The sequence below is a fragment of the Aquarana catesbeiana genome, linkage group LG11 (genome assembly GCF_042186555.1).
Source record: "Aquarana catesbeiana isolate 2022-GZ linkage group LG11, ASM4218655v1, whole genome shotgun sequence".
In the NCBI taxonomy this organism is placed as follows: Eukaryota; Metazoa; Chordata; class Amphibia; order Anura; family Ranidae; genus Aquarana; species Aquarana catesbeiana.
This window is the reverse complement of record NC_133334.1, coordinates 229,688,279-229,708,399: the sequence shown is the minus strand read 5'-3', so window position 1 is coordinate 229,708,399 and position 20,121 is coordinate 229,688,279. Positions and strand designations below refer to the sequence as shown.

Genomic DNA, 20,121 nt, shown 5'->3' with positions numbered 1-20,121 from the left:
TCTCCAGATCTCAACCACATAGAAAACCTTTGGAGGGAGTTGAAAGTCCGTGTTGCCCAGCGACAGCCCCAAAACATCACTGCTCTAGAGGAGATTTGCATGGAGGAATGGGCCAACATACCAGCAACAGTGTGTGACAACCTTGTGAAGACTTACAGAAAACGTTTGACCTCTGTCATTGCCAACAAAGGATATATAACAAAGTATTGAGATGAACTTTTGATATTGACCAAATACTTATTTTCCACCATAATTTGCAAATAAATTCTTTCAAAATGTGATTGTCTGGATTTGTTTCCACATTTTGTCTCTCATAGTTGAGGTATACCTATGATGACAATTACAGGCCTCTCTCATCTTTTTAAGTGGGAGAACTTGGACAATTGATGGCTGACTAAATACTTTTTAGCCCCACTGTATAATTAAATCTGTTCCCACCTCCATTCTGACTACTAGATGTCTATACTTACCTGTTCGGGGGGCACTCAGGTCCGGTCACCTGATCACCCCAGCGGCCGGCTTCAGTGAAGAGGAGAGATCACTGACAACAGCTGCAGAGCCTGTACAATAATGTCACCCACAGACTTACTATGGGCATCGCCGGCGATCCCTTCTCTACACTGAAGCCGCCGCTGGGAGCCAATCATGTGACCGGAATGCTCTCAGAATAGGTAAGTAGAGACATCTTTCCTATACAGGGTAGTTAGAATAGGCTTAGCTGTAAATATTTAGGCTGTCAGCAGATCGGCCTCTACATTTGTGGCACAGGGCCTAAAAATAGAGAGCAACTGAGCATGTGCAGGGCAGGGTGAGACAGTATATTACTGGATTTTAAACAGTACAGGCGCCTATTTTTAATGCTTTACATAGCTATACCTGCAAAAGGAGCCAGCTTGAAGTAATCTATCAGGACCTAATTTTCTGACTAAAGCTCCACTTTAAATTAGGGTTGCCACATCATCCCTTTAAACCCGAACACATATTGTTTACACAGGTTCTGTGGCTGATTAAGGTGGTAATTAAACTCACTTGGTGCATTTTCTGCATTAAATTAGCCTCAGAACCTGTGTAATTCATATTTGTTCGGGTTTAAAGGGATGAGGTGGCAACCCTACTTTAAATACAAAACAAAGAGTGTAGCGCTAATGAATAACTAAATGAAATTATCAAAAAGGAAATAAACTCAAAACACATGTAATTATGTATACAATCAAAACCCAGTGATTAGAGATCAGCATTTAAACCAAAGTCCAAGTGAAAAGTAAATCAATAAAAGTCCCACGAAAAACTTTGTGTGAAAATCTTGATAGTGGACAAATGTAAACTTGAAGTGAGGAAACACCACCACCAACAGTATGGAGGCTTACCAGAACGTTTGAACCCAAAAGAACATACGTTCGATGGGTCAAACAAGCTTGTATAGTGGAGTATGGAATCCTCTGGGGGGCTGTAACAAGAACACACGACCGTCCCTGGACTGTTGTATCTTATAAAGATGGTGACCCGGTACGTATGGATAGCAGATGGATAAAAAAGGGGAGAGAACAAAGAAGGCCACATAGCGTAATTCCGTAAAATACACAATAAAAAAATTATTGAAAATTGGAAAAAAACTCACATTTGAGTAGATAAAATAGCGCTTTGGTAAATAAAATGGCAGCAACGGAATCCTACCCGACACGTTTCGTCTCCTTAGACATCGTCTGGGGGGGGAAATACATTTTTTATTGTGTATTTTACAAAATTACGCTATGTGGCCTTCTTTGTTCTCCCCCCTTTTTGTCCATCTGCTATCCACACATACCGGGTCATTATCTTTATGAGATACACCAGTCCAGGGACGGTCGTGTGTTCTTGTTACAGCCACCAGAGGATTCCATACTTGCAGTGATCGTTCCACTATACAAGCTTGTTTGACCCATCGAACGTATGTTCTTTTGGGTTCAAACGCTCTGGTAAGCCTCCATACTGTTGGTGGTGGTGTTTCCTCACTTCAAGTTTACATTTGTCCACTATCAAGATTTTCACACAAAGTTTTTCGTACAGTTTTTCGTTTTTCGTACATATGTGGAAAACTGTGTTACCTGCCATCTAATTTTCTGTTCTGTGCAGACAGCGTTGAGATCCAGATACACCTGCCTGACAGCCCTCCAGCCTGCTCACTACATAATGAAGCTGCAGTAGCTCATCCTGCTCTCCTCCTACCAGCGTGTGTCTGTGTGGCTACTGACTATTAGTGCTGGCCTTGCCTTTCTAATTGGGTTGCTGCTGTGCAGGGTTTAAATGAGGCTAGCAACACAAATTTAGGCACTTGCACTATTTTCATTTACAGTTTTCTGATTAGCGCATAACTGCATCAATTGGTGTTTATATGTAATTCTTGAGTTCAGACTCATATTTAAGGCTACGTTCACACTTTCATGGTGCACGTGTTTCGGCACTCCGCTTGTAGGGCAACTCATTTATTTCAATGGGCTGTCCGACGCATGAGAAAGAAGTCACTGACCCTTTAGCAAAATCATGCAGCAGCAAGCAAGTTTGCAGATGACTGGGGATCCCATTAAGGATTGATGGCACCGCCACACCTCTGCTAAAGGGCAGAGCGTTTCTGTGCATGGAAAGCATGTGTTCCTGACAGGCACAAAACCTGCACCTAGCCTAAACTATTTTATTGCTTGTAGTTATGACTATTTTCTGTATACTTGTTTCATCCTCAGAGTGTCTGTCCCAACTACGCAGCATTCTGCAGACTTTTTCTGTTGAGGAGAGTAAGCGTGAAATGGACAGTTTTGTTGCTAAAAAGGTAAGATGTGTATGTATGTGTATGTAAACCAGGGGTAGGCAACCTCGGCACCCCAATTATGGTGAAACTACAAATCCCATCATGCCTCAACCTCTAGGAGTCATGCCTGTGATTGTTAGGGTCTTGCAATGTCTCATGGGACTTGTAGTTTCACCACAGCTAAAGAGGTTGCCTACTCCTTTTTTTGTTTTTTTTTTATAAAATAACAAAACTGTCATACTTACCTGCTCTGTGTAATGGTTTTGCCTCCTAATCCTTCCCTCGCAATTCTTCTCTCCTCGGGTCCTCCGCCGGCACTTCTGTTTCCTCCTCTTAATCCAGTGCTCCCATAGGAAGCCACTTCTCATGGTGGCACTCATGTGGGCTCGCTCACCGAGCCCGGCTGCCTGCCTGCCGCATCCCTCTTCTCAGAGTTTGATTGACAACAGCGGGAGCCAATGGCTATCGATTTGTCCAGTGAGGAGGGACAGAGCCGGGAGAGCTGCTGCTCTCATGCACAGTACTAGATCGCAATGTGGTTCAGGTAAGTATAAGGGGGGCTGGGGGGGAACCCCAGCACAGAAGGTTTTTTACCTTAATGCATAGAATGTATTAAGGTAAAAAACTTTATGGCTTTACAACCGCTTTAAAAAATCTTATGGCTTTACAACCGCTTTAAATAGGAAGTAAACCCAGTATGTTTTTTTCTCTTTTTTTTAAATATATATGCTTTAAAGTATTGCAAAGCTATACACATCAAAATCGGCAAAAAAAGAGCTTTGAAAATATCTTATTTCTCTTTTATATTATTTTGTGACTTACGGGTATTGGCCACGCCATTGTAATTCCTGTATGTTGAATAGTTTGTGGACGTCATTTCCGCCCTTACTATGTTTCCCTGTCCAAATCTCGCGCATGCGCCATAGTGTCGAAACCGAGCCTCAAGCTCGATTGCCGTTACTACGGCAACAGAGCTAATCCATTGATGCATCGCGAGACTGACCTCTGTGTTGTTCTTAGATTAAGCTAATGACACGCAGTGGCATACAGGGGAGAGAGAAACAGCACACATAGTGTGCCGTTAATCAATATACCTAATGCGCAAACGTGGCTGACGTCACTAAACACTGCAGGACAATTTCTATGGCAACTAAAACAGTGAGTGCACTTTCACAGGCAGCGATCAGCTGCCTGTGAACACTGTAGCGCGGAATCACTTTTATAAGTATCTCTTGGGCTTTATTCAGAGTATCGTCCACAGAGTTAAACTAGAAGTGCTGTGCAGTCAGAAAATAGTGACTAACTGGAAGAAGGGGAGATGCATTACACAATATGGAACTGGTGCAACATAGAAGTTTTATTCACAAAGGCTTCTCTTGTTCTGGATTGAATGTTGTATTTCTCATCACTCAAAACAGTGGAAGTTATTCAGAGTGACTTTCTGGTGCAGTGCAGCATTTAACATGGAACCGCAATAAAGATGTACATAGTTCAACTGTTAAAGGACTATCTGCATGTCATATCTTTGGAGGGGAAAGGGGGTAATGGAACAAACTTCAGGGAAGAACTAACTTTTAGCCGCTCTTACGGGAGTAGGGCGCTTCACATGCATAGCCGGCAGCACTGATCAGTGTTTTCTGATAGCGGGGAAGGATGCCCACTGTCAGAATACAATGACTCAACGGGAAGGATTCCACCATCCACATCAAGTTTGTGTATGGGGGATCAGATAACTTTTCTTTCTGGTCAGTCCATGCAAATTCCTTTCGCTGGGAAGTAAATAGACTAAGCCCTTCAGAACACAGGACACAATGTCCCCTTTAAACCCGCTGACTTAACACACCTCAGGTGGCCTCAGCACTCAGTCTCCAGGATCTCTCTCACCAGTCTGAACTGACAAATGTCCTTGGAAATATTGGTTGCCTCCTTACAATATCCTTCCACCCTTTACCACCACACTAGACAACAGTCCCTTAGTCGGCTTTCTGCAAATTTCAGCAAAGCAGGCCTCCATGTTGCCGACCTGAGGCCTCAACTCCCTGCAGGCACATGGCAGGGAGGCCTATGGGGCTAGCAGCCCCCCTAGGCTGTGATCTCTTCCTCCGGGAAAAAGACCAGGCAGCTCTCTGGCTCCGAGTATTTATACAGCCTCCCAGCCACCATCTGGGCATCTACCCCCAGGGATTGGCAGGGCTGTATGAATTTTTTAGCTGCTGATTAGACTCTTCTTGCCCACTAACTTCCAGACCTTTCTGGACCAGCCAGGGCGAAACAGTCAATTCTGAAGGCACTGAAACATAGAACAATTATTTCTGACTGGTTACAGTGAGCTCATAACTACACTTACCTAATCCTGACACCTATTCACCTAATCATAGCACCTATCTAGTAGGGTGCTACAAAATAAATAGAAGATAAACCTTGCAATAAAAGAACCATCTAGGCATATGTCCCAAACACAGCAGAACATTGGAAAATGTTATCTTATATTTCTCGCACTGTACTGTCTAGGAGTCATATGGTTGGATATGCTCAAGCCCGCACTTTGGAGGACTCCAGATTTTATTGCGTTTGCAAGGCCAAGTCTAAATTTACTTTGTTCTTGGAGGAAGAAAGCCTAAAAGTTCCAAGCATTCCTAGGCCATGACAACAGTTGAAAATAACCTCATTTAACATATTCTTTCCAATGGGTGTTAGAGTAAAAATAAAGACAAATAATAGCAATTAATTAAAAAAAAGAAGAAAGAAAGAAACAAAAAGCCTAACAAAAAACAACAGACAGTTTAGCTATTTGTTTTTTTAATCAGCACAAGGTTAACTTGAATGAAAACTGTCTCTTGTGCTGGTGGCTGCTGTCTTAGTTGAAATCTTCAGTTCTCTGCCCCTAGTAATCTTTTGTGAGGTTAAAGTGTTACGAAACCCAGGACTCTGAATACACTATATCTGGTCTCCCACAGTACACAGAACATGGGAATGCAATTATTTTAGTAAATATAAACTGCTTAATACATTTTCTCATCAGCAGTATTTAGCAGTCTTGTGATTTCTATGAGTTCCTGGTGAAGCTTGTAGGAGGAGTTTTCATACTGCACTGAGCTGTCCTATGAGGCTGCAGGGCTCCTGACCCTCTTTCTGGACAGTGTCAATTGGCCCTGTGCTAATCGCATGCACTCTCCCTAGAAGAATAAAACTCTCTAGCAATACACACCAAACTGAGCATGTGCAGCCTGACTCCAAAGGTTCTGTCTTATCTGGACTTGTCCAGGGGGACAGTGCAGGGAGGGAGGATCTGTGCATACAGGATCAAGCAGCCTATTTACACAATGCAGAGGATTAACCCCCTAGGTTCCACAGTGAGTATAACAAGCATGCTTTCCTACATATACAGACTGCTTTTCCTGTTGTGGGTTTAGTAACACTTTAATACGAGCCGCTTGACCTGTCATAGGCACCTGTTAAGAGTTCCAACTATGCCTGCCCCCCCCCCCCATTCTCCATACATAGAAGCTGTATTATAGCTTCAAGCAATTAAAAGAGCTCTGTGAATAGACAATGGGTGGATTAATGAAAGGTCCACCTCTTCAATTCATAGAGCTCCTTTCATTGCTGGAAACTATAATGCAGCTTCTTTGAATAGAGGAGGGGGCAGAAGGGTAGGCATAATTGGCACTCTTGAAGAGTGCCTATGACAGGTCTAGCAGCTCACTGTTGGGGTATGGGTGGGGGTGGGCAGAGGACAGAAGATTTCAACTAAAAAAACAGCACAAGGGACACTTCTCATTCAATGTAAGTACTGTCCCTTGTGCTGATTTAAAAATAATTGAATTCATTAATAACTAAACTTAGGCTTTAAAGCTCAGCACTTAGGGAAGCTAAGAATTCTGCAAAGATTAATTTTGCCCAATATAAGGATGTTGTTATCTACAGCCACAAATTAACTAACCAGCATTCCGTTAAGCCTAAGTAGAGAACATGCAGTGAAGCTTGCTAGATTTGCCAACTGTTGTTGTTAGCCTGAATTTATAGTTGATTTGTTCTTAAAGTTGATATACTAATCTTTATTAAAATAAATATTCCCTTTTTTTACATTGGAATAATCTTGTAAGTACTCAAGAAGTGCATGCTTTTTTCTGCAGACATTAAAGTGGTTGTAAACCCATTACGACCACTTTAACCTACAGGTAAGCCTAGATTAAGGCTTACCTGTATGTGCAAGAAATATCTCCCAAACCTAAAAGCTTTAGGAGATATTTGCAGAAATAGCGACACTGATGTCTACGGCGCATGCGCCGTAGACATTGGGCGCAGGCGCACTGAGCGTGCCATTTCTAACGGCGATTAAGCGTGGCACCAGTGCACATGTGCGGGAGTGCTGTCATCGTGGCTCCGGCCAGTCACAGCGCCGGAGCCGCGATACCTGAAAGTCACTCCGGGATAGATGGCGGCGTCGGAGGAGGCGAACGAGGGCCGATGCGTGGGCTTCGTTCTCAGGTAAGTAATTCATAATGAGCTAGTATGCTATGCATACTAGCTCATTATGCCTTTGTCTTGCAGGGTGTAGTTTTTTTTTGCAGAAGCTTTATTTCTTCTTTAAAGTGGTTGTAATTTGAATACCTGAGAAATGAAATATGAACAAAAGATTTCCTTCTAAAGTGTGTGCTTGTCTCAATCCAGAGCACTAAGTGTCATTTCTCTCTGCTGCTTCGTTCCTCTGCTATAAGCATGAGTCACTTCCTATGAGTTTTCCTGACACCAAGAGAACAATGGTGATGGGGAGGGCACAATTTGTGAATGACTGCCTCAGCTCTGTTCCTGTGTGCTGTGTGGAGGGGAGGGGGGGTGTCCCTTTCCTCCAATCAGCTCCCAAAGCTCCCCTCACTGATGTAACTTCAGCTTTCTACCCCCTGCTTTTCAGAGCTGAGAGATCCTGTGCAAATTCTGAACTTTGAATGGATGTAGAGGAAATATGGCTGTAGATTGACTGGTACAATCTATGTGGGTCACTTTGCTGGGTATATGTAAGGGTTTACAACCACTTTAAGATAATCGCAATACATTGGCTTTGCTTGTTTTTCATGAATAAAAAGATGGAAAACGCAAAGCATGGTGACGTTTTAGCAGGTTTACCAACCTTAAAATAGAACCCCTGGATAAAACTTTTTCTAATTCTCTAAAAGTGAAAGGACCTTTGTCTGATTGTTTTTTGTTGTATGTATGCCCAGTGGGGAGGTCACCTGTCTGCCATGGTGACAACTGGCCAGATGGTGAAGATAAACCCACATTTAACATTTGTCACTAGGTCAGGAGTGATGAAGATATTTTGCAATTGGGACACCTGTGACAGATTTTTTTAGAGCTGCGAATCCAAAATAATTTCTAGCCCGTCCCTTTTCCATGATAAACTAAAATAACTTGCTTTAAATTTTAAATAATGCAGAGCATGCTAAACCTGGATTTATTGGCTGACGTTTGCATTTACCTAATATCTAATTTTGCATAACTTAGCAAGAACATTGATTTCTAAGAACTAAGATGTAAACAATTGATAATAGACAGACCTGAAGAAAATAAAACTGTATACATGTTGTCCTTTTGTGATAATATGCAGTAGTCATAGTTTTACTTATGATGAAATCTGCACAATCACTAAAAAAGCTATACTGACTGTAATATCTATTTCTTCCAGGAGATGGCAATGCAGGCCTGTCAGTCCCAGACACGCACACTGGAATTTCATATCCAATTCCTAGATGTAAGTCGTTAAAGCGGACCTTCTGTCATTTTTTCATCTTTCCATCTATTAAATCTTCTCCCCTTGTTGTTTAAACTTTGGATAGTAAAACATTTTTTTTCTGCCAGTAAATACATTATACAGCCCACTTCCTGTTTCCTGTCTGGTAAATAGCCTAGGCATCTACAAACTATGGGATATATACTGCAATTTAAAAAAAAATGATACTAGTAATGGCGACGATCAGCGATTTATATCGGGATTGCAATAGTGCGGTGGACAATCTGACACTAACTGACACTTTTGACATTTTGTGGGAACCAGTGACACTAATACAGTGATCAGTGCTAAAAATATGCACTATCACTGTACCTATGACACTGGCTGAGAAAGGGTTAAATATCTAGGGCGATCAAAGGGTTAAATGTGTGCCTAGCCAGTGTTTTTGTGCGTACAGTGTGCTGCTTCTACTAAGGGATGTGCTGGATTTTATTCCCTGTTTTGCAGGTAAACAAAAACTCAGCACATCCCCGCTGACAGGACAGAGCTCTGCATTGCCTACATAGGCAGAGCTCCATCCAGTGTGTCTCCTCGGCTATCAGTAGGTGCCGGTGGTCATCCATTGCCCGGCACCCGCTGATCGGCTTCTCCTGTGACTAATCACAACAGAAGCAGTGTGCTGGCGGCGCATGAGCGCCCCCCTACTCAAAAGTGCAGAATCATGTATATATACGTGATTCTGCACAGAGTGGTCGTCCTGTAGCGGTAAAGCTACAATAGGGCAGTCGTTAACTGATTAAGGTATGTTGATAGTTCTGATATAAGAATAGTGGGGTTGATTTACTAAAACTGGAGAGTGCAAAATCTGGTGCATCTCTGCATAGCAACCAATCAGCTTCCAGATTTTTTTTTTTTTTTTTGTCAAAGCTTAATTGAACGAGCTGAAGTTGGAAGCTGATTGGCTACCATGCACAGCTGAACCTGATTTTGCACTCTTCAGTTTTAGTAAATCAACCCCAGTATGTCTATGGCAGTACATTAGAGACATCATTGTTGGTTGCCGTGGATCTTATCTTTTTTTGTATTTCCCTAAAGTTTTTGTAAAGACACAACTTTTTTTTTTATATGTGGTTTCAGATACAGATACAGTATAAAAGGGTTGTTATATGTCTTAGCTGAATGGATTTACCCTCATTTTTGGTCCTAATGACTATTGGCTCTAGTACAAAAAACATACCTCCCAACTTTTTGAGATGGGAATGAGGGACATCTATCGGTAAAAGTATGCAGAGATAGGACACACCCCTTGCCACGGCCCCTTAAAGGAGAATTGTACAAAAAACCAAGATTGGTTAAACTCACAAGTACTTTTTTTTACCACTACTATTCCTTTATATTGGCTTTTGGAATTTACAAATGCAGCAATTTAGAAATCAGATGAAAGGTTTAGCACTGGGAAACACTTTTTGATAGATAAAAAATGCATTTTATATACAACTATATAGATCAGACCAAAATAAAGGACAAATGAGGAGGAATGAGGGACAGAGGGACATTGCTCCAAATCAGGGACAGTCCCTCGAAATCAGGGACAGTTGGGAGCTATGCAAAAAAGGATGGAACAATTTTATTGAGTTGTCCCCAGGAACAGGTGGTAAGAGGAAAACTCTTCTGGTGTGAGAGGGAATTTCTTCTCTTCCTTCCTTGGACCACTTGTCCTGACCACTGCAGAACAGGAACATCCCACAAGAGCTGCAGTTTTGGAGTTGCTCTGACCCAGTCGTCCAGCCATTACAATTTGGACCTTGTCAAAGTCACTCAGATCCTTGCGCTTGGCCATTTTTCCTGCTTTCAAGAAATGAACTTCAGGGACATGATCACTTTCTGCCTAATATATCCCACCATCTTTCAGACGCCATTGTAACGAGATAATCAATGTTATTCACTTTACCTGTCAGTGGATAATGTTATGGCTGGTCGGTGTATCTTTGTTCTCTACTTGCAGATGTGACTAAGAATAATAGTTTGCTTGTCCTTTGCAGGATTGCTGGTTAACAAGCCATAGGAACAGAACTCGGAGTACCCCTGAGGAGGGCACTAAAGTACCACCACTTTGGTCCGAAAAAAAAGAAAAACGCAGTGGTAAGAATACAAAATAAACATGATAATTTAACCAAATATTCAGCTAAAACCTCATGGAACCTCTAGATGTCTCCAGTGTTGTGGCTTATGCTGGACCAGGTGCTGCTTATCTTCTCTGGAAATTCTGCTACTGTACATGTGTGGCTTGTTCCTCCACATATGCAGTATGACAACACTGTGCAGAGATGAGCAGCACCCAGCATCATAAATAGCCAAGGGTCGGCTGATTTAAAGCCCAACTCTGAGAAAATGAAAGTGTATTTCGACTTTTTTAGGCATGCTGTGTGAAAGGGAAGACATAACAAACATATAACGGAGTTTTCTCAAATTTGACTGCAAAAGTGGAAATATGCTTTAAAAATAATCCCTTGCAGTAGGGCTGCACTCACACTACAACTGTAGATTGCTTATTTAGGTCTAGGGGACATAGAAAAGAAGATCTTCTACTCGATCCTCTGCTTCTCCACGCTGCTAGACTGGTCCTGGCAGTATCTTCTTCCCGATTCTCCGACGTTTTGAGGGCCTGAAGTCGTGAAGCCCAATACAGGGTCCATAGCCCTGTTTTGGACGTGATGACGCCATGGGACAGTAAACCACCAGATCATGTGATAGTGCCATCCGCTACACTAAACGAACAGTTAACCCCCTGCAGTGTGGGTGCAGCCCCACAGGATTTTTACATTTTCGGGAGTTGAGCTTTATTAGGGAAGTCAGATGGATGAGAGGGATAATGAACTTTATAATACATTTGGAATTCATAAAGAATGAGCGCTTGTAGAGCTAAGCTAAAGCAAATGTTTTCCCATGCTGTCTACCACTAATCATGCGCTTGACTATCAGTTCTGCTACTGGCCAGTGGAGTGGCCATTCATTTGCAAGGGAGAAGCATGGTGCGCCTGCCCAGGAGGAGATAGGCTTCTTTGTATCTTTTACATTGTAAATAGATTTATGTGTATCTGAAGACTTTTAAACCTCAACTTCTGCCTCGGTGTCCCCTCGAGGCACTTTGCTCGTTCTACTAATGAATACTTCTTTTCCAAGTTCAGTAACACTTAGCATCATTCAAGCACTAACTGTGAACCCAAGCTGTTAATGAGAAAACTCATGGGGGTGTAGCATCACACAGCCTGGGCTTACAATACAATGCTGCATATAATGAGGCTCATACATCGCAACCTGAGCGCCATTCTTTTCAGCAGTTAAATTAACTGAATGGAATAGAGGACCCTAACCGTCATGTGACCATGCAGAATAGTATGAATGCTGGAAATGGGGAAGGGGGGGTGGGATGAGCTTTAAATAAAAGGCTTCACCTATTTCAGCATGAATCCAACATGTAGGATGTACTGGAACTAGAGAGAGTCCAGAGAAGGGCAACAAAGCTAATAAAGGGACTGGAGGACCTCAGTTATGAGGAACGACAACAAACATTAAAGGGGTAGTAAACCCTTGTGTTTTTTCACCTTAATGCATCCTATGCATTAAGGTGAAAAAATTTCAGTCAATCACCGCCCCCCCAGCCCCCCCGCTTTACTTACCTTAGCCCTGGAATTTCCAACAGCGAGGACGTGCTGTGAATCTTTGCGGGGTTCTTGGCTCTTGATTGGATACATTGATAGCAATGAAGCCATTGGCTCCTGTTGCTGTCAATCAAATCCAATGACGTGGGGGCGGGGCCGAGTCCGGCATTCGTGTCTATGGACGCAAATGCTGGGCTCGGGGGTGCGCCCGCAATGTAACCCTCTCGGGAGAGCGCTTCTCCTAGGGGGTTATCTGATGTGGGGAGGAGCCGCGTGAGCCGCCGGGGGACCCCAGAATTCAAGGATCGGGGGCCAGCCAGTGCAAAACTAGCTGCACAGTGGAGGTAAGAATGATATGTTTGTTATTTGTTATTAAAAACAAAGCTTTACAATCACTTTATTTGTATTCTTCCTAGAGAAGAGATCCTTGAGAGGAGATATGGTAGCGATATAGAAGTGACTCTAGTATAAGGAGGAAACTATTCAATCTCAGGGAGCTTTAGAAGATACATGGCCACTCAATGAATTTCAAAAAGCAGCGGTTCAACCTTCACTTTAGGGGGTTCTTTACTCTTATGCCGCGTACACACGGTCGGACTTTTCGTCTACAAAAGTCCGACAGCCTGTCCGACAGACTTCCTGCGGACTTTCGGCGGACTTGCAGCAGACTTTCTAACGAACGGACTTGCCTACACACGACCACACAAAAGTCCGACGGATTCGTACGTGATGACGTACACCGGACTAAAATAAGGAAGTTCATAGCCAGTAGCCAATAGCTGCCCTAGCATGGGTTTTTGTCCGTCGGACTAGCACACAGACGAGCGGATTTCGGGGTCCGTCGTAGTTACGACGTAAAGATTTGAAGCATGTTTCAAATCTAAAGTCCGTCGGATTTGAGGCTGAAAAAGTCTGCTGAAAGTCCGGAGAAGCCCACACACGATCGGATTACCAGCCAGCTTTAGTCCGTCGGCGTCCGTTGGACTTTTGTAGACGAAAAGTCCGACCGTGTGTACGCGGCATTAGAGTAGTAAGGATGTGGAACTCCCTTCCAAAATCAGTAGTGTCAGTGGGAAGTGTCGATAGTATCAAAAAACTGTTAGATGGGCATCTTGGCGAACGCAATATACAGGGTATGGGAAATGGTATTGGCATAAACACATATACACATCTACATAGATTGAACATGATGGACTGGTGTCTTTATTCAACCTTACCAGCTATGAAACTATGATTTAATGCTTAACTCAGCTAAACACATTTACACGCGTCAAGCTTTTTTTCTACCAAAATGCTGCTGCCAGGAAGAAAGACGTTTAGAAGAACTTGGCAAACGACCTGTGTGCATGGGGCCTTGTACATTACAACAAGACACTCAAATCACATTGCTGTTGTTGATGTTAATATTGTAAGTGGTAAGTGGGTTGAGGATTTTATTTTCCTAATAGGCTTGTGCCAAAGGCTATATCCCTAGAAATTAACCCCTACCCTTGGAGTGGTTTTATGTTGGTTCACATGGTTCTGAATGCACACAAAATACTAGGGTTATTAGGACATTATTATTTACAATTTTATCTGCAGCTAGAAAATTCAGTATTTATGAATTTGAGAGTGATCTGGCCTGTGGCATTCTCCTTTTTGTCCTCGCCTATTAGGACTAGTCTGGTTGTGAAACATCCCTTACCGCATATCTCCCGCTGTCGAGTTCAGCCTCTCCTGGGTGGAAATCCTCTCCTTTGCAACCTCTAAATGAGCTTTACAGAGGGAGCCCCATCCTGGTGGCCTGAGAGGCATTCATTGGTTGTAAGCTTTATATAAGCTTAGTTGTGGCAGCGTCTCTCCCTTTTCCTTTTATTATTCTTTCCTTTCCCGCTTATTTTCTGACTGTGGACTGTCTAATACACTTGGGCTTTCTTCCCTTTTTCAAGATGGAGGTGGCGAGTGGAAGTTTTTAATGAGCATGCATGACAGGATGTGACATCCAGCCTCTGCCTGAGCTTGCCAGTACTATTGCCCCTTTTCCAAAATGGCGCCCAGTGACCATGGATGCTTCTGAGCTTGCGCGGGTTGGTGACATCATCCTCAGGCACCCAAGGCACCAATTTTTAAAGGCTAATACAGCCTGAAATGGCGGTGGTTTATGCTCCTCTTGCTGCTTCACTAATTATTACTGCTTAATAATGTGGGTCTGTGCTGTATGCCTGTATTGCTGTGCCTTCACCTTTTTTCCTTCTCCTTACTTGTGCTCACTCTGGTGGCTATATGTTTTTAGGTGTGTGCTTCTTACTATTTCCTCACTGCCTATGGAGGACGCTGCCCAAGCAGACCATTCATTGCCTACAAGGTAAGGGATTAGGTGAGTAGTAAATATTTAGAAAAAAGAGTTCTTGGTCCTAAGGCTGGCATAATATTTTGGCAGCCCTTCAATGACGTCAAAATCCTTGCCTTCAAGGCAGATTTTGTTTTCTAGTCATAAATTGCCATCAAGACATAGACGCTCTAGGTAGAGTCATTCATGGTCTTCCTCCCACCATCACCACTCCCGCTAGAACCAGAAGCCTTTCTCTTCATTGAGAAACTGGAAGAACTGATTCAAGACAAGTAGCATAAGCATGATAAAAAAACATGCATCAATAACAGATTGTCAAAGTTATATCCCCTAAAAGAGCCAAGGATCAACCCACTCCTTTTTGCTTCAGTTGTGACCACATCTTTTGGAGGACACGGTCACTTTCAGGGAAGCATTACATCACAAAATAGACCTCGACCATAAACATGCTTACACAGCAGCAGGAGGTGCTTGCAGATGAGCAATCACCCTAGCTGAGGTTGGGTGACTAATTTCAAATTGGATATCTACAGAAAGTACTACAAGAGGTAGATCAGAACAAGATAATTACAGCTCTTCAGGAGTTAAAGCTGGCAAATGTCTTTGTACTAGCATTGGCGAATGCGATTAGATGTTCAGTCAGGGCCATATTGTCATCAGTCACTTCAAGAAGGGCCCTATGGCTGAAACCATGGGTGGTGGATCCAGCATTAAAATCTAACTGCTGAAAAACCCCTTTGATAGTAGCAATCTTTTTGGGAGTAAGCAAATTCAGCTTAATTCTTTTGGGTAGAAAACAAAAAGTCCAGAGAGGTCCGTCATTCAAATGTCTCCTTTCTGACATATATAACAGCAAAGGCCTACAGGCCAGGAAGGGCACCCAAGCTTCTCTGTCAAGCTGCAGATGTCTAGGACTTCTACTGTAGGGGAGCAGCAAAAATCATTTTGAGGGTGTGCCCGACCGGGATGTGTCCGTGGGATCCAGACCCAGGCGTTTTCATCATACATGGATGGAAAACTTTTGAGACCCTTGGGTAGTAACATCTGTTACCATGGGACATTGGTGTAAATTTAAGGGGTGTTTACCAGACAATCATTTTCGGCTACTAGGCTCCCGTTTTCAGTAGACAGTCTGAAAATTTTAATATGTGATTGATTCACTTAAACAAATGGGAAATAGTTAAATTCCTGAGTTCCCAGAGAGGAAAGGGTTTCTACTCGCATCTGTTTCTAGTAAAGAAAAAGATGGGAGATTTACATCCAGTTTTGAAACCTCAAAACAAAATAGAGCTGAAATCTTTCAAGATGGAGAGTCTTCAGTTGATTCTTTTCTTGATAAATCTAGGAGACTGAATACTCTCTTTACATTTATCAGACACATATCTGCACGTCCCTATTCACCTAACCTATCAGAATTCCACTTTGCGATCAAGCACCATCATTTCCAGTTTCAAAGCCTTCGGGTTGTCCACCTCTCCAAGGACGTTTTCTAAACTACTTCTACCTATTACATCACTCCTGAGGGAGAGAGGAATGAGAGTTTATCATTACCTAAATGATGTCCTTCTCCTGGCTATCTCTAAGGCAATCACAGATTCCCTTTTGTGGTAGACTTGCATGGAGAACTTGAAAAGACATCGCCTGATCATCACACCCACCTTGAGCATGGTTACTTCAGATGCCTGCTTGAAGGACTAGGGAGCACCTTTTGAGGATCAAGCAGCACAAGGTCAATGGTTGTTCAGTGCTCAGGACATAGTATCAAATGTACTGGAACTGAGAGTCTCCTTCAAAGACCTCCTAGCCTTTGCTGCTTCGTTAGAAGGAAAGAGTGTCTTGATACGCCTAGACAATAAGGTGAAAGTGGCATACATACAAAGACAGGGGGGTAAAAGGAGCTGCTCCTTGATGGAAGTACAATATTCGAGTGGGCTTAGACCTACCTGTCAGACCCAAGGGCACTATATGTTTGGCAGCTCACAATCAACTGGCCAACTCATTTCATTTACTAAAACTGGAGAGTGCAAAATCTGATGCAGTTGTGCATGGTAGCCAATCAGGTTCTAACTTCAGCCTGTACAATTAAGCTTTGACAAAAAAAAATTTCAAGCTGATGTGTCTATGCAGAACAGCGTAAGATTTTGCACTGTCCAGTTTTAGTAAATTAACCCATTAAGTCTCTTTCCATTCCAACAACCAGTGGGTCCTCAGTGCAGAGCATTCAGTCTACTGACCATGAAATGGGGCTTGCCTCAAATAGACCTAGGAATATAAAGTGTGCCAGTTTCCTGGCAAAAGTCCCATATCCAAAAGTGAAGGGAGTGGACTGTTTGCAATGTAAACAGAAAAGTCAGTGCCACTACCCATACAGCACATAGATAGCAGAGCTCCCGGGTGCTTGATCCACAGTCGCTGGCTGAGTAAAGTAATGTAGGAAAAATGATCCACACTCCGGTTGTTGCTCTTTAAAAAATCTTTGTTTTTATTGACAAGCCACAGTAAACAAATGCAGATGAAAACATTAGATGCGACCAAAGGCCCAGATACACCAAAATACTTATATGTTTTCTGCTATATTATGCTAGAAGAGAAATCATACTTAAATGGAATTCCTGCTCCCCTCCCTCCGTGGGTTCTTGGGAACAATTAACTCGGCTCTTCCTATGTACAAGCTGACTTACATAAACAGGAATTGTCCTGAGAAATATGAGAGAGTCTGGCAACCCTGGACCGCATAGTGAGTACAGGTACCTTTTTAACATGGCTTCTGAATAGGGCAATGCCGAGCTCTCTTGTATTAATCCTATTATCGCCCTCCCGGGGGATGCTTGGATATGCATGTTATGTTGGCACTCCACTAAACTGTAAATATGACTCTCAACTATTGTAAGATACCCTACATGTACCTTTAATTACTCTTATGTTGTACTTCATAAGCTGTACCACACCTACAGTATATTTTTCTCAATAAAAGAACATTCTGTTCATGTTAAAAAAGAAAACATTTGATGTGTTTCAGCCTATAAGGCCTTAGACTAACTTAGTATTACTAATGGACTGTTTGCACCATCAGTGTAAATTCCAGTTGGAGTACATCTTTCCTCTGACACTCCAAATAGCCAGATTTTTGGCCAGACTCAGATGTTTTCCAGTAACGTTGATTGTGATCATTCCATATTGGCTGAGAAGGCCATGGTTCCCAACCCTCTTCCAACTCAGTATGGAACCGCTGCTAGCCCTGACAGTGATGCCGGGCTTGCTCTTTCAGGAGTGGTTTCTGCACTGAGATTATTAAAAAGAAGTTTAGGTTAAAAAAAACAAAACATTTATACTCATCTAGGTGAATGCAGCATCGATCTACTGCTGCATCTGTCCCCTGTCAGCTCTGTAGTGAGAACTGAGCGATCAAACACAGCTGATTTCTCAGTTCTCCCTCTCTTCTCTGAGCAGAGAGCCGTGACTGTCAGTCAGCAGTTCTCTGCTCTCCTCTCCAGTGCTCACTGAAGCACTGGGCTGTGGTGGGGCAAGAGGCGCTGGCTCAGGCTTTCTGCAGATTGCTGAGAGGCTGAGCCAGGTGCCAGTCCAGTCTTCTGGGCGGATACCATATGGTCGGGATCTTTTCAGAGTATGGACCTACGTAGTGACGGAGTGCAGAACGAACTGCACTCCTGTGATTGGAGAGCGAGAAATATAGCCAAAATAGCATTGGCCATTCTTCTCCTTAAAGCCAAGGTTTCCCAGAGGAAGTAGTCACCACGATCCTTCAAGCCAGAAAGGTCTCCATAAATAAATAATTCCTATGAAAGAGTGTGGGCAAAATGCTTAGCACTTGCAAGGGAAAAGGCCTGGAATTCTTTATCTCCAGAACTCCAGAAGTCCTTCAGTTCCTGCAGTCGAGTATTGATAGAAGTTTAGGTACATAGAAGTTTAGGTACATGTATGTTGAAAGTTCACATCTTGTCAGTCTTGTCCACCATGACAGGAACCAAATGGGCCATGAAACCCTTGGTAATTCAGTTCATGAAAGCATGCTAGAAACTAAGGCCACCGACAAAGCAACCTTTTCCCAAATGGGACCCTTAAAGCCTTATCTAGGCCTCCATTCCCTCCATCTGAATCGACTGCAGCCTCACCTGCCATGAACATAAAAAAAAAAATGATCGAGATTCGAAGGTCATAGCTCGGTGACCTGGGGTCACAGAGGATGCAGCTAAAGTCCTACCTCCCCACTGGTCAAAATGTGGGGCTCCTACGACCTATGGTTCTGGAGATACGGGGCTATTTGCGCAGCCTGTCAGAAGCTACATACAGAGAGGCCAGTTTAAATACAAGCTTGCACACTCTGTTTGCAGCAGACTGAGAGGATGAGCTCACAGTGCCTCTCACGTTTTGTCAGAGACACTGAGACACTGAGCTCAATGGACAGCTTGGAGTCTTGGACCAATGGTAAAGTACCATTGGCCCAAGCTGTCCATTAAAAATGCTGCAGTGGAGGCACGCCTCCCATGTTTTTCTCGCACAGTTTAGAGGGAGATTGAGAATCTGCTGCCTAAAAGGTACTGTTCTAATCAAGCGAAATCATATATTTATATTTATTAACATAATAATTTATTATTTATCTATTTACTGTGAAATTACTGTTTGGAAGTTATAACTTCAAACTTCAGTAATTTGTCCATTAAGCCACCTGCCTGAGTACGGTTTTTGAAAATATAGTAAATTACCTTAAAAACAATATATATTTATTTTGCAAATAGTCAAAAATGAACGCGTTTACAAGCCGTTACAGGCATTTGGCGTTTCAAATGCCTCTGAACATCCGTTCTGAATGCATTTTTTTGCTTTCCAAAAAATGCTTCTAAACTCAACTGCCCAGAAATGACTATGAATGACCCTGTGTACATGTACTGATAAGATAACATAGAGGAGAGTTCAGGGGCAGCTGGAAAAAAACATCCAACTGCTCCTTATGGTAACATTAAATGGGTGTGTGGACAAGGGATTATAGCGGTGCTAGGGTCAGGAAGATTAGAGAAGAAAAGATAAAACAAAAAATACTAAAATTACAAATTTTATTAATAGTCTATCAAAAATACAATGTACATTATAAACAATTCATACAGTAATTATACAAATTTTGTGGATACATGTACTGTAAGTGACCCTAAGAATGGTCAAGTGGGCCAGATGGCAAGTGGCCGTTGAAGGAGGGGGGGCTCGTTTTCCTACATGTTTCGCCAAAACATTGGCTTCTTCAGGGAACAGGAGCTCATAGGGTGGATATATATAAAAAATTCTGTGTGGTGGACATGAAAACACATGTTAGAAATATTAATTTGACCAAACACTGCATAGTAAAAACAATGACACATTGCAACTGTGGCTGGACATTCATGCGACCCTAAGCTCCACACCACTAAACGGAACTGCGGACATACCTGGGGCGTCAGTGCCCAAGACGGGAGGGAAGAGAGGGAGAGGGGGAACACAGCCACCCAAGGAGATCCCCACCGGGGAGCAGGCAGACCGCGCCGTAAATTATGCCTGCAGGGGGCATACAGTAGACCTGGCAAAGGAATGTAAAGATAGTCATGTGTCATAATGCACTGTGGTAGTT

At 42.8% G+C, this 20,121-nt stretch overlaps 1 protein-coding gene across 1 annotated transcript in view; it reads left to right on the top strand.

The window, feature by feature from the left end:
• LOC141112546 (receptor-interacting serine/threonine-protein kinase 2-like) overlaps positions 1-20,121 on the top strand; it is a 106,925-nt gene that overhangs the window by 69,794 nt on the left and 17,010 nt on the right. Inside the window, exons 8-11 of the mRNA XM_073605464.1 lie at positions 2,718-2,803; positions 8,469-8,534; positions 10,556-10,655; positions 14,448-14,531. Coding sequence (XP_073461565.1) covers positions 2,718-2,803; positions 8,469-8,534; positions 10,556-10,655; positions 14,448-14,531 — 336 coding nt within the window. The remainder of the gene's footprint in view (positions 1-2,717; positions 2,804-8,468; positions 8,535-10,555; positions 10,656-14,447; positions 14,532-20,121) is intronic.